At 53.2% G+C, this 27818-nt stretch overlaps 1 protein-coding gene across 1 annotated transcript; it reads left to right on the forward strand.

Moving 5' to 3' along the window:
* The first annotated feature begins 353 nt into the window (after positions 1–353).
* Positions 354–27190, forward strand: LOC144606459 (transient receptor potential cation channel subfamily V member 1-like). The gene is given in 15 exon segments (XM_078422585.1): positions 354–688; positions 2854–3014; positions 6131–6283; positions 6953–7093; positions 10165–10463; positions 11446–11622; positions 14304–14462; positions 15076–15171; positions 15981–16054; positions 18252–18417; positions 18708–18774; positions 20489–20778; positions 22362–22489; positions 24148–24266; positions 25616–27190. Coding segments are annotated over 15 exon segments (2520 nt in total). The 3' UTR covers positions 25771–27190.
* Positions 27191–27818: the final 628 nt, after the last annotated feature.

The raw sequence follows: 27818 nt of genomic DNA on the forward strand, positions 1-27818 counted from the left end.
AAAGTGCTGGAGGAACTCAGGGATCAGCATCCGTGGAAGGAACAGCTAAGCAACATTTCGGGTTGGGACCCATCTAAAAAAGGGTCAGACTGAAGAAGAGTCCCGACCCAAAACAACACCTATCCATTCCCTCCACAGATGCTGCCTGATCACGGAATTCCTCTTGCACTTTGCGTTAGTGACAGGGTGTAATGACAAATGTACATAGAGACATTTATTGATTAAATGCACTGTGTGTTGTTGAGTTTTAATTCTCCATTATGGGTTATAATTGGATTTATTTTCACCTTGCAGAACACCTGACGTTGCAACCCTCCAGGTAGGTATCTCCTCGGTCTGCCTTGGACAGTTCCATGCCTGGGTAGGCTTGCGGAACAGGGATGAGACGGTTACCGAGTGAGGATGAGAGTCAGCCCGAGATCACTGCTGAAGTCACCTTGAGTGCCGACACGGACGAGGTTTTCACTGAGGATGAGGACCTGGACAATTCCAACTCCACCCGCGGCCACTCCGTGCTGGCCAAGAGCCCTGCCCCTTCTACACCCAAACATCACAAGAGGACCCCGCATCAATATCACTTCCGCGAAGCTGACGGCTCGAAATGCAAGGCCCCAATGGACTCCTTTTACCCAAAAGGTTATCAACTGTCTCAGAATCCAAGCACCCCATCGCCGAAGGAGAGGGAAAAGTAAGTGGGCAGGTTGGGAGTGTGATCAAGGAAAAGGAGGTTAGGGTGGCACGGTGGTGCAGAGGGTGGAGCTGCTGCCTCACAGCTCCAGAGACCCGGGTTCGATCCTGACCTCGGGTGCTGTCTATGTGGAGTTTGCACTCTCTCCCTGTGACTGCGTGAGTTTCAAGAGCCTGATAGTTGATGGGATGAAGCTGTTCCTGAACCTGCTGGTCATGGTTTTCAGGATCTGGTAGGATTGAGACGAGAGCGTGGCCCGGGCAGTGTGAGGTCTTTGATGACATTGGCTGGCTTGTTGAAGCAGCTCCTCGTGTAGATCCCTTCGATGGTGGGTGGGGGTGGGGGGGTCAGGATCTGTGATGGACCGGGCAGCACCCACAACTCTTGTTATCTCCTTCACCCCTGAACGCTCGAGGTGTTTCAAGTTACTACAAGATGCAATCATTAATTAATTTCTCTGCTGTTTAACAAACAAAAAACGATTGTAAAGCAAAAAGCTCTGGTGAATATTAGGGGTACTGTACACTGTGAGAGAGAGAGGGAGGGAGAGAGGGAGGGGGGGGAGAGAGAGGGGGAGAGGGAGGCAGGGAGAATACCAAATACCACCTCAAATATCAAATATCAAATATCAAATATCAAATATCAAATATCAACTCAAATACCACCTCTCTACCAATAACCTGTATGAAACTTTCCAATCCGGATTCCGCTCAAACCACTGTACTGAAACTACGCTCCTCAAAATCACAAACGACATTCTCCTCTCCTCCGACGCTGGCAACCTCAACATCCTCATCCTACTTGACCTCAGCGCCGCCTTTGACACCATAAATCACTCCATTCTCCTCACCCGACTTGAAACCTCCCTTAACATCACCGGCACAGCCCTATCCTGGTTCAAATCTTACCTCTCTGACAGACACCAGTTCATCTCCATTAACAACTGTAAATCCCCCACCGCTCCTCTCCCCCAAGGTGTCCCCCAAGGCTCAGTCCTTGGCCCCTCCTCTTCATCCTCTACCTGTTCCCCCTTGGTCAATTAATCCGCCGTCATGGTCTCAACTTCCACTGCTTCGCCGATGATATCCAGCTCCTCATCTCCACCAAGTCAATTTCCCCCACCACACACTCTACACTGACAAACTGCATCACTGAAATAAAATCTTGGCTTCAATCAAACTTCCTCAAACTCAATTGCAACAAATCTGAAATCATTATCATTGGTGCAAAAACGCTCACCAAATCCACCCAAAACTTCATCCTCAACATTGATGGTCTCCCAGTATCCACCTCACCTCACATCCGGAATCTTGGAATCATCCTTGATCAAACCCTCTCCTTCGACAAACACATCAAACACATCACAAAGACAGCCTTCTTCCACCTCAAAAACATTGCCCGTCTCCGTCCATCCCTCTCCTCCACAGCTGCAGAAACCCTCATCCACGCCTTCATCACCTCCCGTCTGGACTACTGCAACAGCCTCCTCTATGGCGCACCCTCAAAAATCATCAATAAACTTCAATACATTCAAAACTCCGCTGCCCGTCTACTCACACACACCTCGATCCGTGACCATATCACCCCCGTCCTTTATAAACTCCACTGGCTCCCCATCCCCCAGAGAATCCAGTACAAAATCCTCCTCATAACATACAAAACCCTCCATAACCTGGCCCCATCCTACCTGACCGACCTCCTCCACAGGCACACTCCCACCTGCACCCTCCGCTCTGCCGCTGCCAATCTCCTATCCCCCCACATCCGGACCAAACTCAGATCCTGGGGGGACAGGGCTTTCTCCATCGCTGCTCCCACCCTATGGAACTCACTACCCCAAACCGTTAGAGACTCCTCCACACTCACCACATTCAAAACATCACTGAAGTCTCACCTGTTCAGTACTGCCTTCAACCACTGAAGGTCACCTCACCTTCTGTCTCCTTTCTCTGTTCATTTATTTATTTACTTATTTATCTATTTATTAATTTCCTTATGTTCTCAAAATCTCTGTAAAGCGTCTTTGAGTATATGAAAAGTGCTATATAAATAAAATGCATTATTATTATTATTAAAGATAGTTTGGAAAGTGAGAGCAATATTTTAATAGCGGGGGACTGCAGGATTGGAGCCCAGTTTTGTAAATAGTTGCTTCTTGTTTCCAGGAGCCTTTCTCTGGATTCGGTTAGAAGCAATGAGCAGAATTCAGTGTACGAGCGGCAGTGGCTATTCGAGGTGGTGTCCAAAGGCAATGCGTGCACGTTAGATGGATTCCTGCAGCACCTGATCCGGAACAACAAACGCCTCACTGACTGGGAATTCAGAGGTATGCATCCCACCTCCTCCCATGGCCACTCACCCCACCTCCCCCCATGGCCACTCACCCCACCTCCTCCCATGGCCACTCGTCCCGCCTGAGTCCAGACCAAGTGTCAAGGTGAACAGTCTGCAACACAAATCTTCCATTTATCTTCCACCTTTCACATCCTTGACATCTCCCAAGCTGCTTCAACACCAATAAACTAAACGTCTGATGTTTGGTCTCTGATATAAAGTGTCCAGCATGTCCTGCTCCTCTGTCAGAGTGGAGTTTGCTCATCCCTGCTTCTCCTGACAGTGCAGAGCTACCCCAGCTCCGCCCCTCCCACAACGCGGCGCTCCCTCCCCGCCCCTCTCACAGCGCGGCGCTCCCTCCCCGCCGCTCCCACAGCGCGGCGCTCCCTCCCCGCCCCTCCCTCACCGCCCCTCCCACAGCGCGGCGCTCCCTCACCGCCCCTCCCTCCCCGCCCCTCCCTCCCCGCCCCTCCCTCACCGCCCCTCCCTCACCGCCCCTCCCTCACCGCCCCTCCCACAGCGCGGCGCTCCCTCCCCGCCCCTCCCTCCCCGCCCCTCCCTCACCGCCCCTCCCACAGCGCGGCGCTCTCTCACCGCCCCTCCCACAGCGCGGTGCTCCCTCACCGCCCCTCCCACAGCGCGGCGCTCCCTCCCCGCCCCTCCCTCACCGCCCCTCCCACAGCGCGGCGCTCCCTCACCGCCCCTCCCTCACCGCCCCTCCCTCACCGCCCCTCCCCCACTACCCTTCCTACCGTGTGACACTCCCTCTGCTGTACATAATGGTGATTGGCCAAGATCATGCAGTTCAAGTGTTGGATTCACAAATTTCAGCTTCAGAGCTGGGAGCGGTCCCACAGCCACCCGGATACCCTCTCTCCACTGTGGAGAGCCTCACGGAAGGGCGGTGACTGTGTTATGGACATGGAGACCTGTGTGTAATGCCTGCGATGGGAAGTGGATGAGTGGGTGGGGGTGGTGGGGCTGGTGTGGAACATGCTTTGTTAAGGACAATTGCTGCACATTGCAGACGATTTGTCGAGTGAGCTGTTGCTTAGTATAGCTCAGTGCACCAGCTGGGGCAGTGCATGAGTTGGTTCTTCTCGGTTTAACGGTGCCATTTTCAAGCTCCACACTGGGGGGAACTAGTTGGTCTTTGGATCCATTTTCTGAAGCTGTGAGTGTCTGGGAAGTAAGACCAGGGCCTGACACCTCTGAGTAGTGCTCCACAACTAAGCTCCACTGGAAGCCTCAATAGACAATAGGTGCAGGAGGAGGCCATTCGGCCCTTTGAGCCAGCACCGCCAATCAATGTGATCATGGCTGATCATTCTCAATCAGTACCCCGTTCCTGCCTTCTCCCCATACCCCCTGACTCCGCTATCCTTAAGAGCTCTATCCAGCTCTCTCTTGAATGCATTCAGAGAATTGGCCTCCACTGCCTTCTGAGGCAGAGAATTCCACAGATTCACAACTCTCTGACTGGAAACGTTTTTCCTCATCTCAGTTCTAAATGGCCTACCCCTTATTCTTAAACTGTGGCCCCTTGTTCTGGACTCCCCAACATTGGGAACATGTTTCCTGCCTCTAACGTGTCCAACCCCTTAATAATCTTATACGTTTCGATAAGATCTCCTCTCAGCCTTCTAATTTCCAGTGTATACAAGCCTAGTCGCTCCAGTCTTTCAACATATGACAGTCCCGCCATTCCAGGAATTAACCTTGTAAACCTACACTGCACGCCCTCAGTAGCAAGAATATCCTTCCTCAAATTTGGAGACCCGTCTCCTGGGGCCTGTTCCCCTCCCCAGCTCCCCCTCGATCAGCTTCCTGTTGAACGTGCATGCCCTGTCTGTCACATGCACTCACCGAGCAGTGGTCTGACCTCAAATCAGCTTCCTCACTCCTAGTTCTGCAGAGTTGGAGTTTCGGTGTTAGTACAAACTGCTTCTAATCACGAAAGCTGAAAGGAGGGCAAGGGTTCCAGTTGTCTCTGGGGAGAGGGCAGGAACGGGGTACTGATTGTAGATGATCAGCCATGATCACAGTGAATGGCAGTGCTGGTGCAAAGGGCCGAATGGCCTACTCCTGCACCTATTGTCTATTGTCCATCGGAATACAACTAGTCTGGGCTGAAGTCTCCCCTCGCCCCTTCTCCTCCTGTCATTAATGGCCCACTCAACCTCAAAATATCGCAACAATTTCAAAATACAGTTAAAAAATAGGCCATTCTGTGATGCATCCATCTCCATTGGAACAGCCCTGATCTTCCTGAGGGGTGGGTCAAGCTCAAGGGGCTGAATGGCCTCCTTCTAGTTCTATATCCTAATAGATTATGTTCTCAGTGGCAAGAGTCAAGAGTAATTCATTATCATATGCACCAGCAACAAAACAATGAAATTCTTACTTGCTGGAGCTCTTTAGGTTATTAAAGCTACAATACAACAAATAAATATATAATAATGCAATAAATTATCAGTTCTACTAGCTAACCAGACCATAAGCTGATGTATGTAGTGCAACCTCATAGGCCATAGTAGTTTGGTGCTGAGATCGGGTTGTGCAGGGTGTTTCAAGAACCTGATGGTTGTTGGGAAGAAGCTGTTCTTGAAGCTGGATGTCATGGTTCTCAGATTCTCGTACCTTCTAATGGGGGCATCAGAGTGTAACAGGATTTGAGGGTGGCACAGCGGTAGAGTTGCTGCCTTACAGCGCTAGCGGCCCGGGTTCGATCCTAACCATGGGTGCTTGTGTTGAACGGAGTTTATACGTTCTACTCGTGACCTGCGTGGGTTTTCTCTGGGATCTCCGGTTCCCTCCCACACTCCAAAGACGTACAGGTTTGTCGGCTAATTAGCTTGGTATAATTGTAAATTTATCCCCAGTGTGTGTAGGATGGAGTTAGTGTGCAGGGATCACTGGTCGGCGCGGACCTGGTGGACCGAGGGGCCTGTTTTCGCGCAGTATCTCTAAACTAAACTAAACTAGACTAAAGGTTTGAAGGGAACCAAGGAAAGAGCCGATGGGAATGGAAGAGAATCGTTTTCGTAGCCGTTGAGTTACTGTAACTGCTACAGGATCCTAATGCAGATCATCTTGCTTGTCTCGCAGACCCAGAGACAGGGAAAACTGCCTTGCTGAAGGCTCTGCTGAACTTGAGCAACCATCGCAATGACACCATCCCTGTGCTGCTGGAAATTGCAGAGAAAACAGATGACCTTGGGCTGTTCATCAATGCAGCCTACATGGACAGTTACTACAAGGGTACGGACATGCAGGGACACATGGCAATGGTGCTCACCCTGGGATTACCCTGCATCTTCTGGGAATTCCAGAGTAAAGCGAGGTGGGGTGGGATAGAGAGAGGTCAGTGGGTTGGGGTGGAGTCGGGCGAGATGGAATAGGGGAGTGGGAGTGCAGTGCAATGTGGTGGAATTTGGGGAGTGGGTTTAGAGGAGAGCGATGGGATGGGTAGGGGTTTGTGGACGGGGTGGGTGAAATGAGATGGACAGTTGGGGGAGATGGGGATTAGGGCAGGTGGGGTGTGGCAGGGTTTGGGGAAGGGGTTTGGAGGAAGGTGATGGGATGGGATGGGATACGTTGGGATTTGGCAAGCGATGGGATGGAGATGGTGGGGTAGATGGGGGTGCAGTGGGGTCTGGGGAGTTGGATGGAGGAGAGCGATGGGGTGGAATGCAGTGGAAGTTGGGCAGCGAGTCAGGGAGGGATTTGGATGGTGATGGGATGGGGTTGGTGGAAGATGGTGGGTGCAGTGGGCTTGGTTGTAATGACAACCTGTCGATGCCCGTGTGCTGGGGCTGGGAGTTTCACTTTGTAGAGTATCTGGAGGAGGGTGTGTGTGTGTGCCCTGGCCCTGCGTCTCGCTCTGCCTGGCTGATGACTAACCCTGTCTCCATCCCCCCCCACCCCCAGGCCAGACGGCACTGCACATCGCCATCGAACGCCGCTGCCTGCACTACGTGGCGCTCCTGATCTGTAACGGTGCCGACGTCCATGCCAAGGCCAACGGCTTGTTCTTCAAGGACAGAGAGGGGCAGCCCGGATTCTACTTCGGTAGGAAGAGCAGCGACTGTGGAAGAAGGGAACGAGGGAGCCGAGGAATGGGAACACGGAGTGGAGTACACCAGTGGGAACAGATACATGTGTGCGCACGCACACACACACACACACACACACACACACACACACACACACACACACACTCACACACACACACACTCACACACACACACACACACACACACACACTCTCAGCTGCACTGTAACAGCTACACATGCACACTCATTTGCTTACTTACACACACACACACACTCACTCACACTCACACACACACTCACACTCACTCACACACACACTCACACACACACCCTCAGCTGCACACACACTCTCAGCTGCACTGTAACAGCTACACATGCACACTCATTCGCTTACTTACACACACACACACACAGTCTCAGCTACACACATTCTATAAGTTACACACACACACACACACACGTACTGTCTCTCTAAACCACATGCACACTCTCTACCTGCTACATATATAGACAGTGCCAACACAGTAAGTCCCATGAGGTTGTTTAACTATAGCAAAGTTTGGTGAGTTATTTCCTCCCTGACCCTTCTACTCTGCACCACTATCCTGAGAAGGTTCTCGATCTGAAACGTCACCCAGAGATGTTGCCTGTCCCGCTGAGTTACTCCAGCTTTTTGTGTCTATCTTTGGTTTAAACCAGCATCTGCAGTTCCTTCCTGCACCAGTGTAAGAGATGCCAGATTGTATAACATGAGGCGAGCAAAGATTGTCATTAGTCAGAGTCTTGTGATGTGTGGTGAGCCTGCCTGCTGAGGGCCTTGGGTTACGTGCAGCGTGGGAACAAAACCCACTCTCAACATCAACGTTGTTCATGCTGCCCTGCCTGAGGCTGTGCTACCACACTCCGGCTGCACATTGATGGCTGGATGGTTGCCAAGGACCTTGTGTTTATGGGAATTGGATGTTCCTCGGGTAGAGAACGGGTGCGAGATCTGTTAACCTGCAGCCGCCAACCTCTGTGATCCAAGTCTCTCCACTCCCTGTACATACATGTGCCTCCACTCCCTGTACATACATGTGCCTCCACTCCCTGGACATACATGTGCCTCCACTCCCTGTACATACATGTGCCTCCACTCCCTGTACATACATGTGCCTCCACTCCCTGTACATACATGTGCCTCCACTCCCTGTACATACATGTGTCTCCACTCCCTGTACATACATGTGCCTCCACTCCCTGTACATACATGTGCCTCCACTCCCTGGACATACATGTGCCTCCACTCCCTGTACATACATGTGCCTCAACTCCCTGTACACACATGTGCCTCCACTCCCTGTACATACATGCTCCTCCACTCCCTGTACATACGTGTGCCTCCACTCCCTGTACATACATGTGCCTCCACTCCCTGTACATACATGTGCCTCCACTCCCTGTACATACATGTGCCTCCACTCCCTGGACATACATGTGCCTCCACTCCCTGCATATCCGGCTGCTGATACAAAAGCCGCCCAAATGCCACCATCATGTCCACGCCCACCACCCCTCACATTCCAGGCACCCATCACTCCCCTGTATTAAACAACTCTGAAGTGTTGAAGTTCTTCCCCTCTACTGATTTTAGGGTGTCTCAGCCTAGTCCAGCTGTGGTACCTAACAGTCTCACCCAATGAGTCACCCAACGGTGAGAGAATCATCACTGCACAGGTCATTCAGCCCATCAAATCCTTGCTGGCCCTCTGCAGAATGGAAGCCGTTTTCAAGCAGTCTGATGCCATTGTTCATGATGGAGGGTGACTTGCTTCCACTCTGGTTCTGTGAGCTCTGAGGTGACTGGTGAGGCCAGTGGGTGAACCACAGGCTGGTCCCCGGTCGGGGCAGGAGGTGTCTGATGGGACAGGCAGGCAGGTGTGTCGTTTGGGAAGTGCTGCACTCCAGCAGCAGTCCTGTTGCTCAGGCTCCATGTTCATGTTGAATGCTGGATGTTCCATCTCCACGTTGACCGGTCCTGGGCTGGGGAATCCCTGTCCCTATGGGCACAACTCTTCCTTTACATCAGTGAGGCCACCTGCAATCTGCAAGCACACTGCCTCACCTTCCCGCTTGGGTAGCTTACAACCCAATGTATGAACATCGGATACTCCAATTACAGGTAGTAAACCCCTTCTATTCCCTGTCCGCCCACCCCGTGTCCATTCATTTCTCCCACCTTTCCATTCACTCTGCTCTTTTCCCCTCCTTCAATCACTTATCTCCCATCCCCGAATCCCTTATTTCCTTTTTATTCTTCCCTCCTCTCTGATCGCTGCCTCCTATATCCCTACCTCTGGCTTTACACTTCACTCCTCCTCTTCCCTCCTTATCTGACACCCTTTTGTCTCCTTTTCACCTCCAGCTTTTGTCACTTGCTCCACCCATTTTCCAATCAAACCCCACTCGTCTGTATCCACCCATCACTCGGCAGGCGTTGTCCCACCTCAACCCCTCCTTTCCATGTTTCTTCCCCCCTACGACAATCTGCCTGAAAAAGTACAAAGGAGGTGTGCAGGACATACAGAGGGTGGTGTGTGCCTGGAACATGCTGCCAGGGGTGAGGATGGGGACAGATACAATAGTGGCACACATGGATGTGCAGAGAATGGTGGGATATGGCTCACGTGCAGAGGGAGGAGATTATTTTATCTTGGCATCATGTTCACGCGGACATTATTGGCCGAAGCATTAGAGCATTATGCTCTCTAAGTGCTTGTGGGAGTTGACATACCGGGCGGCAAAGTGGCACAGCAGTAGAGATGCTACCTTACAGCGCCAGACACCCAGGTTCGATCCTGACTATGGTTGGTGTTTACACGGAGCTTGTACGTTCTCCCTATGACCCTGTGGTTTCCTCCAGGTGCTCCAGTTTCTTCCCGCACTCCAAAGACGTACAGGTTTGTAGGTTGATTTACATTGGCAAATTCTCCCTAACGTGTAGGATAGTGTTAGTGTAGAATGATTACTGGTCGGCACAGACTCAGTGGGCCGATGGGCCTGTTTTCATGCTGTATCTCTGACATCTAAACGTTTGTTGCTGACAGGGGAACTGCCTCTCTCACTTGCCGCCTGCACCAACCAGCCAGAGTTGGTGAAGCACCTGCTGGAAAACCCCTACCAGCAGGCACAGATCGAGGCAGTGGACTCGAGGGGCAACAACGTGCTGCATGCACTGGTATCCATCTCCGACAACAGCAAGGAGAACACCAGGTTCATCACCGAGATGTACGGCCTTCTCCTCAGGCTCAGCGTGAAGCTCCAACCTCAACTCAGTCTGGAGAGCGTGCGGAATAAGAAGGGGCTCACTCCGCTCAAGCTGGCCGCCAAGATGGGCAAGATTGAGGTGGGTGCCGGGGCTGGGGATGGGAGGGAAGGTCCCCTGCTTGTGGGCTCCACACACTCCTGACCTGCAATAGCCCGGCTGCTCCTCCACTTTCACAGCGCTGCGCCAGGAGCTCAGACAGAGAGGGTTAAGTCATCTGTGGAGAGATAGGTTTGTAGACGGAGAGTCTGACAGATGTCAGGGGAGAGAGAATAACAGGTCAGAGAGGGAGGGTGACAGAGGATAGAGTTGTAACAGAGAGGGGTGTGTGATTGAGAGTAGTGGTGCGTGTGTGAGGACAGAATGGGGGGAGGATGCCAGGGAGAGGGGGCTTCTAACAGAAGGGGGGGGGGAGTGTGGGATGGAGAGGGGGTGCGTGACAAAAAATATAGAGAGGGGGAGTACCTTTACTTTTGTACTGTTTTAATGATGTCTTGTCTATGTGTGTGGTTAGCCAGTCCGTGTTGACACTAGTTCGCCACAGGGAGCCCAGCTGTTGTATATTCATTCTGATGAGCCAAACTTTATTTAGAGCATGGCGCTCCCTCCTCGCCCCTCCCACAGCGTGGCGCTCCCTCACGGCCCCTCCCACAGCGTGGCGCTCCCTCATGGCCCCTCCCACAGCGCGGCGCTCCCTCACCGCCCCTCCCACAATGCAGAGCTCCCTCCCCGCCCCTCCCACAGCGCGGCGCTCCCTCACCGCCCCTCCCACAGCGGGGCGCTCCCTCACCGCCCCTCCCACAATGCAGCGCTCCCTCCCCGCCCCTCCCACAGCACGGCGCTCCCTCCCTGCCCCTCCCACAGCGCGGTGCTCCCTCACCGCCCCTCCCACAATGCAGCGCTCCCTCACTGCCCCTCCCACAGCGCGGCGCTCCCTCAGCCTGGTGTAAGATGCCCAGGTCTCTGGAGTAATGGGTTGAACACTGGCCTGAGTGACCGACACACTGCCACAGACTGCAAGCTTCTGTTCCTTGTGTGTGAATGCAGGACGTTGTCTCCTCAGGTGCTGAGGTACATCATTGGGAGAGAGATCCAGGAGGAGGGGTGCCGGCATCTATCCAGGAAGTTCCGGGAGTGGGCCTACGGGCCGGTGCACTCCTCACTGTACGACCTCTCTGCACTGGACACGCACGAGAAAACCTCCGTGCTGGAGATCATCGCCTACAGCAGCGAGACTCCGGTAAGGACCAAGCCCAGGCTGGGCCCTGCACACAGAGGCCTCCCTCAGCCAGCAGAACCATCCCTCCGCACTGCCATCGTCTGGGAATGGACAGGCAACACGTACCACCCCTCAACCCACCCCTCACTCCCCACCCCTCATTCCCCACTCCTCATTCCCCATACCCTCCCCACCCCTCAGCCCGCCCTCCCCACCCCTCACCCCACCCCTCAGCCCGCCCCTCACCCCACCCCGCCCTCCCCACCCCTAACTCCCCACCCTTCACACCCCACCCCTCACTCCCCACCCCTCACTCCCAACCCCTCACTCCCCACCCCTCATTCCCCATACCCTCCCCACCCCTCACTCCCCACCCCTCGCCCCGCCTATCACTCCCAACCCCTCACTCTCCACCCCTCACTCCCCACCCCTCACCACGCCCTCCCCACCCCTCGCCCCGCCCAACCCCTCACTCTCCACCCCTCACCACGCCCTCCCCACCCCTCGCCCCGCCCAACCCCTCACTCTCCACCCCTCACTCCCCACCCCTCACCACGCCCTCCCCATCTCTCGCCCCGCCTCTCCCTCCCCATGCTTCACTCCCCAGCCCTCACTCCCCACCCCACCTCTCACCCCTCACTCCCCACCCCTCACTCCCCACCTTTCACTCCCACACCCATCCTCACCCACACCCCCATTCTCACCCTCAGCCCTTGCCTCCACCCCTCAGCCTCACTCTGTCACCCCATCACCCCTCCACCTCTCACCTTTGCCCCTTATCCTTCGCCTCTTTTCATTACCTCTCACCCCAACATCCCACCAATCACCCACTCTCACCCCCCATCCCAATCCCAGTGCTAATGGCAGTCTTGATTTTTTCATAACTCTGCATTTGTGATTAATTGAATAAAAGCTCCTTGTTAAAGTAAAAAAAAGGGACAGGCACAGAGCGAAGCTCCCTCTACACCGCCCCATCACACAGTCCCCAGGGTCAGGCACAGAGTGAAGCTCCCTCTACACCGCCCCATCACACAGTCCCCAGGGTCAGGCACAGAGTGAAGCTCCCTCTACACCGCCCCATCACACAGTCCCCAGGGTCAGGCACAGAGTGAAGCTCCCTCTACACCGCCCCATCACACAGTCCCCAGGGTCAGGCACAGAGTGAAGCTCCCTCTACACCACCCCATCACACAGTCCCCAGGGTCAGGCACAGAGTGAAGCTCCCTCTACACCGCCCCATCACACAGTCCCCAGGGTCAGGCACAGAGCGAAGCTCCCTCTACACTGCCCTATCACACGCTCCCCAGGATCAGGCACAGAGTGAAGCTCCCTCTACACTGTCCCATCACACACTCCCCAGGGTCAGACACAGAGTGAAGCTCCCTCTACACTGCCCCATCACACACATCCCCAGGGTCACACAGAGTGAAGCTCCCTCTACACTGCCCCATCACACACATCCCCAGGGTCAGGCACAGAGTGAAGCTCCCTCTACACTGCCCCATCACACACTCCCCAGGGTCAGGCACAGAGTGAAGCTCCCTCTACACCGCCCCATCACACAGTCCCCAGGGTCAGGCACAGAGTGAAGCTCCCTCTACACTGCCCCATCACACACTCCCCAGGGTCAGGCACAGAGTGAAGCTCCCTCTACACCGCCCCATCACACACTCCCCAGGGTCAGGCACAGAGTGAAGCTCCCTCTACACTGCCCCATCACACACTCCCCAGGGTCACACAGAGTGAAGCTCCCTCTACACTGCCCCATCACACACATCCCCAGGGTCACACAGAGTGAAGCTCCCTCTACACTGCCCCATCACACACATCCCCAGGGTCACACAGAGTGAAGCTCCCTCTACACTGTCCCATCACACACTCCCCAGGGTCAGGCACACAGTGAAGCTCCAGATATAGGGCTGTGGTGTGTAATAAATGTTTGAGTTCGTTCACAGACTCGCCAGCCGCCTGTAATTTCAGCGGCGAGGAAGAGACCGTGTTCCACGTGTATATGGAGTGTGAGAGGTTGCAGCCCCTGTACGAATATCTGAAGGGGCTGCTCCTCACGTTTTGGTTGCATTTTAGTCCCACGGTTTTGGTATTTGGGCACAAGGCAGGGAGTGGGGTGGGTCGATCGGGAGGGTGGGATCTGCTCCTGGGCCTGGCCAAGATGGCCATTCGATGGTCCAGGCAGCAGGTAGTCAGTGGCCACACCAGAGACTGCTGCCTGCCCCTCTTCCGGGCCCACGTCCGTGCCCGCGTGTCCCTGGAGAGGGAACAGGCGGTGTCCAGGGGGACGCTGGAGGCCTTCCGTGAACGCTGGTCGCCGTGGGAGGTCGAATGTATTATTGACAGAGTTGGCAGAATTTTAATCTGATAACTGTTCTGTTTGTAAACTGCCAATACAGGCATCTTCTGATTGGATCGCGTTAATACTTTGAATGTTAGTTTTTGTTTTTGGAATGAAGTATTTGTACAAAAAAAAGGTTGTGTATGGTCACTGTGGGCTGTGGCGCCCTCTGCTGTGCTCACGCAGTACCGCCGATGACCTACAGGCAACACACTCTGTCCACTCCTCCGCAGATGCTGCCTGACCTGCTGAGTTCCTCCAGCACTTTGTTTTATATTCAAGATTCCCGCAGATGCTGTTTCTTGGTGTCTTCTTCAGCCCAGCCCTGTTAACACTGTGTTCACCCCGCCAGAACCGACACGAGATGCTGCTGCTGGAGCCTCTCAACCAACTGCTGCAGGAGAAGTGGAATAACTTTGCCAAGTTCATCTTCTACTTCAAGTTTATCATCTACCTGGGCTACATGATTGTCTTCACCACCACCGCCTACAACAGGATCGAGAACAGGAAGGTGTGGCAGCGGCCTCTGTAATCAGCCCTTGGGTCACAGACGTGGTGTCACATAGGCTGGGGGAGGGGCGGGGAGGGAGCGCCGCGCTGTGGGAGGGGCGGGGAGGGAGCGCTGTGGGAGGGGCGGGGAGGGAGCCCCGCGCTGTGGGAGGGAGCGCCGCGCTGTGGGAGGGAGCGCCGCGCTGTGGGAGGGAGCGCCGCGCTGTGGGAGGGAGCGCCGCGCTGTGGGAGGGGCGGTGAGGCGGCGCCGCGCTGTGGGAGGGGCGGGGAGGGAGCGCCGCGCTGTGGGAGGGGCGGGGAGGGAGCGCTGTGGGAGGGGCGGGGAGGGAGCGCTGTGGGAGGGGCGGGGAGGGAGCGCTGTGGGAGGGGCGGGGAGGGAGCGCTGTGGGAGGGGCGGGGAGGGAGCGCTGCGCTGTGGGAGGGGCGGGGAGGGAGCGCTGTGGGAGGGGCGGGGAGGGAGCGCTGTGGGAGGGGCGGGGAGGAGGCGCCGCGCTGTGGGAGGGGGTTTGCCAAGTAACGTTGCACATTTATTCTGGCGGTACGGAATGGGCTGTGGTGTGAGCTCCGCTCCATTGCTTCACTGCAAACTCTTATCCACTTTCTTCCCGCTGCAGCCTCCGTTCCCAATGGAGTACACAATGACTGGCTACCTGCGTCTGGCCGGACAGAGCACCATGATCCTCGGGGCCCTCTACCTCTTCTTCCAGGGGGTGAGCATCTTCACTGTCACCTCTCCCACAGACTAGTCACCAAGGACAGCTAGAGGGGGGAGTGAGGGAAGCCATGCAGCGCAGCATTCCCTCACCTCCTGCTACACTGGGCCAGCATCAGACTGTTCAGCCCCTCTCCAGCCTGCTATACTGGGCCAGCATCAGACTGTTCAGCCCCTCTCTAGCCTGCTACGGTGGGCCAGCATCAGACTGTTCAGCCCCTCTCTAGCCTGCTACGGTGGGCCAGCATCAGACTGTTCAGCCCCTCTCAAGCCTGCTACGGTGGGCCAGCCTCAGACTGTTCAGCCCCTCTCTAGCCTGCTACGATGGGCCAGCAGGCCTTTCAGGCTCTCTCCTGTTGTCCTGGACCAGGATTAAGTTTTTTAGTCTTTCCCCTAACTATGCAGGAACAAGATCAGGCTGTTCCTCCCACTAGCCTGTCGCACATTGTCGGGAGCAGGCCATTCAGCCCCTCTCACTAGCCTGTTACACAGGGCCAGGAGCAGGCCATTCAGCCCCTCTATTTCCCACCATGCTGGACGTGTATCGACTCTACCCACTGTTTTGAGCCGCTGTGGGAGGGGCGGTGAGTGAGCGCCGCGCTGTGGGAGGGCGAGGTGGATTACTCAGCGGGAAGGAGGAGCAGACCACTCGGCCCATCGACACGGCCCCACCATTCTTGCCCAGGACGGCGACCGTTTCACCCATTATCTCTGCTCCGCGAAGTGTTTGATTTAAGAGGAGGCATGGGGGTTACGTTGGGATGGCCGGCCGGCCGGCTCACTGAGTGATGGTGTTTCCCTCCCCAGGTGGAAGAGGTCTTCCTGCGGCGGCAGCGCACTCTGAAGTCCATCTCCATCGACGGCTACTGTGACATCCTCTTGTGAGTCCCAAACCCACACCACCCACAGCACTCTCGCTGTGTATCCACCATATATGGCATCATTGGTTTATTGTCACATGAACCAAGACACAGTGAAAAACATTGTTTTGTGTACAATCCAGGTAGATCATACTATGGCATGTTGGCCTTCGTCGCGAGAATAGAGGAACAAGGAGGTTCTACAGCAGTTGTACAGGGCCCTGTTCAGACCACATCTGGAGTATTGGGTGCAGTTTTGGTCTCCTAATTTGAGGAAGGATATTCATGCTATTGAGGGAGTGCAACGTAGGTTCACCAGGTTAATTCCTGTGATGGCAGGACTGACATATGATGAAAGAATGGATCAACTGGGCTTGTATTCACTGGAATTTAGAAGGATGAGAAGGGATCTACTAGAAACATATAACATTCTTAAGAGATTGGACAGGCTAGATGCAGGAAAAATGTTCCTGATATTGGGGGAGTCCAGAACCAGGGGTCACAGGTTAGGAATAAGGGGTAGGCCATTTAGGACTGAGATGAGGAAAAACTTTTTCACTCAGAGTTGTGAATCTGTGGAATTCTCTGCCACAGAAGGCAGTGGAGGCCAATTCACTGGATGTTTTCAAGAGAGAGTTAGATATTGCTCTTAGGGCTAACGGAATCAAGGGACATGGGGAGAAAGCAGGAGTGGAGTATTGATTTTGGGTGATCAGCTGTATCATATTGAATGGTGGTGCTGGCTCGAAGGGCCGAATGGCCTACTCGTGTACCTATTTTCTATGTCTCTATGTTTCTACATGAGTGAAACAGGTAGGGGAAAATGAAACATTGCAGAATTCCGTGTTACAGTTACAGCATAAGTACTTATTGAAAAAACGTGCAGAGGCTGCAACCAGGTTCAGTTTTGTGATACAGGCCCTTTGGCTTACCGAGTCCGTACTGACTAGCGATCCTGAACGTCTTTGAAGCATGGGAGGAAACCGGAGATTCCGGAGAAAACCCATGCAGGTCTTGGGGAGAACGTACAAACTCCGTACTGACAAGCCCCCATAGTCACGATAGAAACCTGGGTGACAGGCACTGTAAGGCAGCAACTCTACCACTGCACCACCATGCCGGTAGGTAGATCAGATAGTTCGGGTAACTGGGAATACATCCTTAGCTTATGAGAGGTCCATTCAAGAGTCTGATAATGGTGGGGAAGAAGTTGTTCCTGAATCTGGTGGTATGAGCTTTCCAGTTTTTATATCTTCTGCCCAAGGGAGAAGAGGGAATGACCGGGGTGTGAGTGGTCCTTGATCATGACCTTTCCCAAAGCAGCAGGAAGCTTAAATACCGATTGATGGGGAGGAGGTTGGTTTGCGTGAAGGACTGGGCTGTGTTCACAATTACAATAGACAATAGGTGCAGGAGGAGGCCATTCGGCCCTTCGAGCCAGCATCACCATTCAATGTGATCATGGCTGATCATTCTCAATCAGTACCCCGTTCCTGCCTTCTCCCCATACCCCCTGAATCCGCTATCCTTAAGAGCTCTATCCAGCTCTCTCTTGAAAGCATTCAGAGAATTGGCCTCCACTGTGGCAGAGAATTCCACAAATTTACAACTCTCTGACTGAAAACGTTTTTCCTCATTACCTGCTATGTCTTGCTGTCTTGCGTACAGCTGTTGCCAAACCAAGCTGTTATGCATATCAATAGGGTGCTCTCCATGTTGCATCTGCAGGAGTTGATAAGAGTCTTGACAGACATGCTTAATTTCCTTAGTCTTCTGGGCAAGAGTCATGGTGAATTTCCTGAGTCTTCTGAAACAACGATAGGAACTGCTCTTGAAACTCAGCAGGTAAGGCAGCCTCTGTGGAGAGAGAAACTCATCAAGCCATGCAGCATGGAAACAGGCCATTCGATCCGCCACCTCTACAGCAGTGGGCACCCATCCATATTAGACCCTATCCCCCCATCGATGATCTGCAGCCTTCCACACCTGGGAGGTGCACAGGTTGGTCCAGACACATCCTAAACGCTGCTGGCTGACTCTGCATCAACCACTTTCTCCAGCAGTGCATCCCAGGTTCTGACTAACTGAAACACTATCGATCTCTCTCTCCAGTCCCTGCCCGAGCTGCTGAGTATTTCCAGCCTTTGCTGTTTTTATCCATGATTTCCAACATCTGCAGGTATTTTTTAAACCTTCATTTCCTGTCGGTTTATTGCAGTTTCCTTCAGGCTTTGCTGCTCCTGTCGGCATCCGTTCTGTACATTGTCGGACGGGAGGAGTACGTGGGCTTCATGGTGATTTCGTTGGCGATTGGCTGGATCAATACACTATACTACACCCGGGGCTTCCAGCAAATGGGCATCTACAGTGTGATGATGCAGAAGGTAAGTGGGCAAACACAGCTCGCTCCCCCCACACACACACCTTACTGTAACCATGAACGGATCTGGGATGAGGAGATAATGGGCAGAGTATAGAGGGAGAGCAACAGGAGGAGGAAAGAGAGAGGGACAGTAAATGGAATAACATAGAACTAATGCGAATGGGTGATCAGTGGTCGGCATGGACTCAATGGGCTGAAGGGCCTGTCTCTGTGCTGTATCTTTAAACTTAAACTAAACTGAGGACTCACTTCACCACTTTGCGGGTTGAGCCTTTTACATGTTGCTTACAGATCATCCTGACGGATCTGATGAGCTTCCTCCTCGTCTACGCCGTGTTCCTCTTCGGATTCGGAGCTGGTGAGTTACATTGTATGCCTCACCTGGACAAACGGAGCCGTGAGAACCCTGAACCTGCTCACGCTTCATGGCCCCACAGCAGACGTGACCTTTCTCTGTAGATCAGTAGCCATGAGGACATTGAGTCGTACAGCAGTGAAACAGGCCCTTCCACATTCCACATTCCCATTTACCCGCATTGAGTCCGCAAGAACACCTCAATGGCTCAAATCAAAAGTTGCCTCATCAATAGTCTTTTGTGAGAGACATTTCAATCCCCACACCCTCCGCACCAACTCCCTCCTTTCCCTTAGTTGGCAATGGAGTTACAGAGATGATAAACACAAACACAGGCCCTTATCTACCTGTATCTCTTCTAGTCCCATTTGCCTGTGTTAGATCCCTATTCTTATATCTTGGCTCTCCCAGTGCCTGTCTAGATGCTGCTTAACTGTTGTGATTGTATCTGCCTCCACAAAACACCACTGGCAGCATGTTCTAGCTGCCAAACACTTTCTGAGTGGAAAACATTCCCCTTTTATCCCATTCAAACTTTGTTCCTCTCATGTTAAGTTACGCCTGCCAGTGGGAAAAGATTTCTGACTGTCCGCCCTATCAATGCCGCTATCATTTTATATACTTCTCACAGGTCTGCCCGCAGCCTCCTTTACACCAGGGAAAACAAGCCAAGCCTGTCCAATCTCTTCCCATAACTAAGATCCCCCAATCCAGGCCACATCTGAATGTCGGTGCTTACAGGTGCTGCCCTGTTTACAACAGGACTCCATCCCTGAGAACTGTTCGAAACCCAAACGGTTCACAAGTTGTAAGTGAACAAGCACAGTGTGCTGGGGAGTATCGCAGGTGTGGAGAGTGAGGGGAGAGCAAGCGTGCACAGGAAGAGAGCCACCAGACTCACTCACTCACTCACTCACTCACTCACTCACTCACTCACTCACTCACTCACTCACTCACTCACTCACTCACTCACACACACACACACACTCACTCACTCACTCACTCACTCACTCACTCACTCACTCACTCACTCACTCACTCACTCACTCACTCACTCACTCACACACTCACTCACTCGCCCACACACTCACTCTCACTCACTCACTCACAGTCACCCACTCACACACCCACTCACACACTCACTCACTCACTCGCACATTGGGTGGGTGGGTGGGAGGGTGAGTGAGTGAATGAGTTAGTTAGTTAGTTAGTTGGCTAGCTAGTTCCCAGCTTACCTCGGCTCCACCCAGTCCGATTGTTGCAGCCCGGCAGTAGTTGGCAGGTCCATCCCACCAGCCTCCCAAACACTTGTTTCTATGTGTGGGCTGTCCGTAGGTCCACCAACCCAGGGAAGAGTGTATACTGTGGAGGAAGGAACTGCAGATGCTGGTTTACACTGAAGACAGGCACAACATGCTTGAGTAGCTCAACGGGATAGGCAGCATCTCTGGAGAGAAGGAATGGATAACTTTCGGGCCAGTCTGATGAAGGATCTCAACCCAAAATGTCATCCATTCCTTCTCTCCAGAGATGCTGCCTGTCCTGCTGAGTTACTCCAGCATTTTGCGTCTATCTTCTCAGGAGTGAAAGCTGTTATCTCAGGGAGGGGAAGTGGAGGTCAGGGGGAAGTGGAGGTCAGGGGGAAGTGGAGGTCAGGGGGAAGTGGAGGTGAGGAGGAAATGGCATGGCCTCACAACCCGTTGCCTTCCCTCTGCAGCTTTGGTGGTGCTGATTGAGGACGGTGTCTACAACAACACCAAACCTGGTTGCCATAAGGACACCACCTACAAGAACTTTGGGACAACCTCCTTGGAGCTGTTCCGATTCACCATCGGCATGGGAGACCTGGAGTTCACCGAGAACTACAAATTCAAGAAGGTTTTCATCTTCCTGCTGATATTGTATGTCATCCTTACCTACATCCTTCTGCTCAACATGCTGATTGCCCGGATGAGTAAAACAGTGGAAGAGATCTCCAAGGACAGTAAAGGTGTCTGGAAACTTCAGGTAAATGGACTTTAAGCTATCTGTCTGTTCCGCTTCATCCAGGCACGTCATTGTCCTGTCAAACTCAATGCAGAGTAGCATAGTTTGGACATAGAGTGAATCTCCCTCCACACTGCCCTGCCACACACTCCCAGGGCACGGGTTAGACCAGAAGTGAAGCTCCCTCTCCTCTGTTCCTCCACACACGACCAGGGGAAGGGCAGCACAGATTTGACACAGAGTAGATATCTTATTTTTACCTCAGCGCCAATAATTGGAGAGCCCCAATATTACCTGCATTTATCAGGTACTATTTTATGGTCAAAGATTGGCAATAAAATCATTTTTATTTATGATGCATTTTAAGAACATCAAAGGTTCAATATCAATCGTTGATCGTTCAATAAGATTGTGGTTGAACTTACTGTAAATCTCGGAGCCACTCCCTGCACTAACCCTGCATCCCTCTACTCCCTTAAAGTCCAAACATCTACCAATCACTGTATTGAATAAACTTGTCAATGAAGCTTCCTCGGCCCTCTTGGGTAGTAGGGACTTCGAAAGATTCACTCTCCTCTCCGTGAAGAAATCCCTTCCCTCTCTCCTGATTGACAAACTCCTTGCTGTAAAATGATGATGTCTGGTTGCAGACCGTCATATCAACCGGTTTGAACTTAGTCAGGGAGATCCCTGCTCATTCTGCAAACCCGTGGAGAGAATAGATCATTTATGTCATTATTGGAAGATCGTTTCCATCCCAGAATCTGACCAGTGAATCGCTGGTGCACTCCCTCCATTACAGCACCAGGCCACGATTTGAACGCCCAACTTAAGAATAGCCTGTAAATACGAGCGAGCGTTTAGCACATTCACAGGACGGAATGCAGGGCTGCAAGCATCTCCTGCTGTGTAGGAACTCGATTTACAATATCCGAATGGTTTAGTTAAACGCACACGTTTAACTGCACATTGCCCTTGGTTGGCCAATGCTTTTATATAAGTATATGGATAGGTGGCTGCATTTCTGCCCAGCAAACTGTTCGGGTGACGACCGGTTCTCAGGAAGGGATCCCTGTCCTCAAGTCAAGTCAAGTCAAGTCAAGTCAAATTTATTTGTCACATACACATACACGATGTGCAGTGAAATGAAAGTGGCAATGCCTGCGGGTTGTGCACAAAAAGAATTACAGTTACAGCATATAAATAAAGTTAATAAGTTACTATTAGTGTCGACAAAAATTTAGTCTCTGGGGCTATAAAAGTTGACAGTCCTGATGGCCTGTGGGAAGAAGCTCCGTCTCATCCTCTCCGTTTTCACAGCGTGACAGCGGAGGCGTTTGCCTGATCGTAGCATCTGGAACAGTCCGTTACTGGGGTGGCAGGTGTCCCTCATGATCTTACTTGCTCTGGATCTGCATCTGAGGAGGATCTGTGCTCCCTCCTTGAGTTGAGAGACCAGATGTAGGCATGTCTAGAACATGTCTCCTGTGGGCCCACGTCATTACAGAAAGGCATTGTTACCCTCCCCGTGGAGTCAGTGTACCGCTTGCTTCTGGTTGCCTTTCTCGTCCCTGTCTGTAACGCCAGCTCTGTGTCCTTGCCAGCGAGCCATCACCATTCTGGACCTGGAGAAGAGCCTTCCGCGATGCCTGAGAGCCAGGTTCAGGTCGGGAGAGCTTGTGATGGTCGGGCTTACGTTCGATGGGCAGGAGGATCAGAGGTGGTGTTTCAGGTAAAGAGGAATCGGGCCAAGGAACACCTCTGCACCTTTCTGCAGAGCGCAAAATGAGATACCGGGCTCGCGTCCCCGAGGTCAGCCATCCATCCATCCATCTGCTCACATCTTTGGGATGTGGACGAGGGACAGATGAGGTCTCAGCACCTGAGGTCAGAATTTGTAGCTGATCCTCCAGCACTGTGAGGAAGCGACTGTGTCACTGTGCTACGCCTTGTCCCTGAGACTCCCTGGGGAGTGCAGGCTGGGACTTTGCAGGCGTCAGGAAGGCAGTGTGTGTGCGGCGGGACTCCAGGGAAATGGGTGTCGGGAGGAGCGGGTGGCAGGGCAGGGAGTGGGGCTTCGGGGGGTGGGGGTAGAGGGATGGGGTGTTGGAGTAGTTGGATGTCCCAAGGGTTCGGGGTGTTGGAGTAGTTGGATGTCCCAAGGGTTCGGGGTGTTGGAGTAGTTGGATGTCCCAAGGGTTCGGGGTGTTGGAGTAGTTGGATGTCCCAAGGGTTGGGGTGTTGGAGTAGTTGGATGTCCCAAGGGTTGGGGTGTTGGAGTAGTTGGATGTCCCAAGGGTTGGGGTGTTGGAGTAGTTGGATGTCCCAAGGGTTCGGGGTGTTGGAGTAGTTGGATGTCCCAAGGGTTCGGGGTGTTGGAGTAGTTGGATGTCCCAAGGGTTGGGGTGTTGGAGTAGTTGGATGTCCCAAGGGTTCGGGGTGTTGGAGTAGTTGGATGTCCCAAGGGTTCGGGGTGTTGGAGTAGTTGGATGTCCCAAGGGTTCGGGGTGTTGGAGTAGTTGGATGTCCCAAGGGTTCGGGGTGTTGGAGTAGTTGGATGTCCCAAGGGTTCGGGGTGTTGGAGTAGTTGGATGTCCCAAGGGTTCGGGGTGTTGGAGTAGTTGGATGTCCCAAGGGTTCGGGGTGTTGGAGTAGTTGGATGTCCCAAGGGTTCGGGGTGTTGGAGTAGTTGGATGTCCCAAGGGTTGGGGTGTTGGAGTAGTTGGATGTCCCAAGGGTTGGGGTGTTGGAGTAGTTGGATGTCCCAAGGGTTGGGGTGTTGGAGTAGTTGGATGTCCCAAGGGTTGGGGTGTTGGAGTAGTTGGATGTCCCAAGGGTTCGGGGTGTTGGAGTAGTTGGATGTCCCAAGGGTTGGGGTGTTGGAGTAGTTGGATGTCCCAAGGGTTCGGGTGTTGGAGTAGTTGGATGTCCCAAGGGTTGGGGTGTTGGAGTAGTTGGATGTCCCAAGGGTTGGGGTGTTGGAGTAGTTGGATGTCCCAAGGGTTCGGGGTGTTGGAGTAGTTGGATGTCCCAAGGGTTGGGGTGTTGGAGTAGTTGGATGTCCCAAGGGTTCGGGGTGTTGGAGTAGTTGGATGTCCCAAGGGTTGGGGTGTTGGAGTAGTTGGATGTCCCAAGGGTTTGGGGTGTTGGAGTAGTTGGATGTCCCAAGGGTTCGGGGTGTTGGAGTAGTTGGATGTCCCAAGGGTTGGGGTGTTGGAGTAGTTGGATGTCCCAAGGGTTGGGGTGTTGGAGTAGTTGGATGTCCCAAGGGTTCGGGGTGTTGGAGTAGTTGGATGTCCCAAGGGTTGGGGTGTTGGAGTAGTTGGATGTCCCAAGGGTTGGGGTGTTGGACAGCTGCCAGGGGTAACGTACCTGTCCTGTGCCGTGCAGGGTGGATGAAGTGAACTGGAGCAGGTGGAACACTGACCTCGGCCTCATCAATGAGGAACCAGGAAACTCGGAGCTGCTGAGGAGGAACTCGACCTTTACCGCCAAGATAACTCGTGGAGGTAAGCGGCAACTAAGGTCAGAATGTCACACTCCTCTGCCCCAATCCACCTGCACAGAGGCAGGCTCACCATCTCCCACTTGTTTGACCCACCTTCAGGTGAATGGCAGACTTTGCTCTCTTGCTGCAGACCTTGTCCAGTGCCTGTGCTGGAGTTTCTGATCCACACCCACCTCCTCCTCCCCCCTGCCCTCCTCTTCCTCTCTCCCATGAGTTTATCCTGCTCACCCAACCCCTCCCCAATACATATTGCCAGCATTGTGTCAAAGGCCACTCAGTCAACTCAGGGTAATGAGGGAGGGGCTTAACGTCATCACATTCAGGGTGGGCTTCACTGGGTTAGTGGAGGGGATTCACTGAGTTAGTATGTGTGGAGGGAGGGGAGTTAGTGGAGGGAGAGGATGCACTCGGTTAGTGTGTGAGTGGAAGGAGAGGATGCACTCGGTTAGTGTGTGTGGAGGGAGGGGATTCACTGGGTCCGTGTATGGGTGGAGGGAGGGGCTACGTTGGGTTCCTTTTGAGGACGGGGCTAGCGTTTCTGTCAAACCAGACATCTCCTCTCCAAATCATCTATGTCCCTCCACTGTGTCCCTAACCCCTACCGCCCCTTCCACCTTCAATCCCTCCTTCCCTCTCTTCCACCACCAAATCAATTCCCATCTGCCACTCCCACCATCCTTATTCAGCTTTCTCCTGTTTGGGTCTGCCACTCTCCACCTCCAATCTCTTCCCCCATCCACCTCTACCCTGTCAAGCTCTCCTTCCAATTACTCCATTCTCCAATCTTCACCTCCCCCTCCACCCCCCCCTCACCACACCCTCCACCTCCCCCCTCCACCCCACCCCACCACACCCTCCAGCCCCCCTCACCACACCCTCCACCTCCCCCCTCCACCACTCCCTTCCACCCAAATCCTTCTCCACCTCCCCCCTCCACCCCCACTCACCACACCCTCCACCCCCCCTCCACCACCCCCCTCACCACACCCTTTACCTCCCCCCTCACCACACTCTCCACCTCCCCCCTCACCACACTCTCCACCTCCACCCCCCCTCACCACATCCTCTACCTCCCCCCTCACCACACCCTCCACCTCCCCCTCCACCACTCCCCTCACCACATCCTCTACCTCCCCCCTCACCACACCCTCCACCTCCCCCCTCACCACACCCTTCCACCCAAATCCTTCTCCTCCTCTACCCTCCCCAGTCTCCCTCTCTGCCCTTCTCCTTTCCCTGTGCTTGTACGTCCAGCCTTCCCAGCCTTGCCCTATGCCTTGCGCCAACCTGTGCATTCAGACTGCAGGAGCTGCACCGGTTTTAACCCTTTGGTGTCTGTTCCCCTGTCAGAACGAAGCTGGCGTTCCATGCTGCCCCTGTTGAAAGAAATTAAATCCGAGACGCAGGATGAGGCGATGACTCTGGCAGAGTTAAACAGCAACCCGTCGAGACAGCCCCACAGACGACCACTGCGACCACGCGCTGCAATTGCCAAGATGATCTGACATCGGAGGTCGGTAGGGGCCTGGGACACTGCAGACCCTCTCTTCCAGGTGGCCTCTCGCACCCTTAACATCCTCTGTAACCGGCTCCCCAACCTTCCAGAGTCCTGGAGTCCCTTCTGATGGAAAACCAGTCCCCAATTCTCTGCTGGATGCAAGGCGCAGAAGAAGGGTCATCGGAAATGTCAGGGTGCTTCAATTTATGGAAAATATATTAGTTTATTGCTTGTGTAGTGTAAAAAAGATATTGGAGACGGAAAGATAACATAATTGAAGACTTTCCATTATCCATTTGGCTGGGAAGACGGGGTATCATGGCAATGGACGTGTTGGGTGACCAATGGTGGGAGTGTTGGGGTGGCCAAGATGAGAGTCAGGTGATGATACTTCCAGCAAATGTTGCCGGCCCTGCACTAGGTAGCAGGAGCTTGAAGATGCCAGAAAGGGTCTCGTGCCATGTTGGCCCAGAGTGTACAGTCGTTGCCACCCACCCATCCCAGTTCACGTTCATGCACGCTGCAAGCTCTTGTTGCTAGAGTGGAGTGGGTGCTTTTGGATTAGATCCACCATTGGTCAGTGACATCGGAGCTGTCCTTGTCATCCTCGACTCACATCTGGTTACTGAGCGAGTGGGAACAGGAGCCAGTCTGTGGAACAGGTCATCCTCTGTTCATTGCTGTCACATTGGCTGTCACATTATAGAGTCATACAGTGCAACCTGTCCATGCCAACCATTCTGTTGATCCACACTAATCCCATTTGCCTGCATCAGGCTCATATCCCTCCACTCCTTTCCCATCCAAGTACCTGACCAATTGTCTTTTAAATGTTAAAATACTATCTGCTTCTACGCCTTCCTCAGGCACCTCGTCCCAGATAACCACCACCTCCTGGGTGAAAAAAATGTGCCCCACATATCTCTTTTAAATTTCTCCCCTCTTGCCTTAAACCTGTGCCCTCTCGCTTTAAAAAACCCCTGCCCTTGGAAAAGTACTCAGTCTTGCTGTTGGGGACTATTGTGTCTGGAATCTTCTGGGCCTCGCCGGAGAGTGGGCACACTGGCAGCTGGCGGTAAACTCCGAGAATCCGCCATTTGGAACCCCCGATGATTGAACATTGGGGTCACCAGGTGATGTTTGCCGCGCTCCCCACCCCTTTACCGGGCATAGCTTCCCACTCGTGCCTTGCATTCCTTGGTTCTGGTAAAATGCATTACAATACATGGATGGTGTGCAGTTCTGGTCGCCAAATTATAGGAAGGATGTCGACAAAATGGAGAGGGTACAGAGGAGATTTACTAGAATGTTGCCTGGGTTTCAGCACTTAGGCTACAGAGAGAGGTTGAATAGGTTGGGTCTTTATTCTTTGGAGCGTAGAAGGTTGAGGGGGGACTTGATAGAGGTTTTTAAAATTTTGAGAGGGACGGACAGAGTTGACGTGGGTAGGCTTTTCCCTTTGAGAGTGGGGAAGATTCCAACAAGGGGACATAGCTTCAGAATTGAGGGACAAAAGTTTAGGGGTAACATGAGGGGGAACTTCTTTACTCAGAGGGTTGTGGCTGTATGGAATGGGCTTCCGGTGGAAGTGGTGGAGGCTGGCTCGATTTTATTATTTAAGAGTAAATTGGATAGGTATATGGATAGGAGGGGATTGGAGGGTTATGGTCTGAGTGCAGGTAGATGAGACTAGGTCAGGGAGAATGGTCGGCGTGGACTGGTAGGGCCGGACAGGCCTGTTTCCATGCTGTAGTTGTTATATGTTATATGTTATATGTTAATACATTGTAACATCCAGAAAAAATGTCAAGTAAAGATGTTGGGATACTAAAAGAAATAGCATCCAATAGTCCGGAAAATTCACTCCGTCCGGCGTCTCCAACGTCTAAAGCTCTCCGTATTATCTGAGTTTTATTGTAGTGGTGGAGAATACAAGACACTGACGATGCTGCAGGAACTCAGCAGCTCAGTGATCTCTGGAGGCAGAAGGATGGTCAACATTTTGGATCAGAACTCTGCACCAGGATTGAGCGTGGAGGGTATGGGAGATAATAC

Source organism: Rhinoraja longicauda, chromosome 26 (genome assembly GCF_053455715.1).
Source record: "Rhinoraja longicauda isolate Sanriku21f chromosome 26, sRhiLon1.1, whole genome shotgun sequence".
Taxonomy (NCBI): Eukaryota; Metazoa; Chordata; class Chondrichthyes; order Rajiformes; family Arhynchobatidae; genus Rhinoraja; species Rhinoraja longicauda.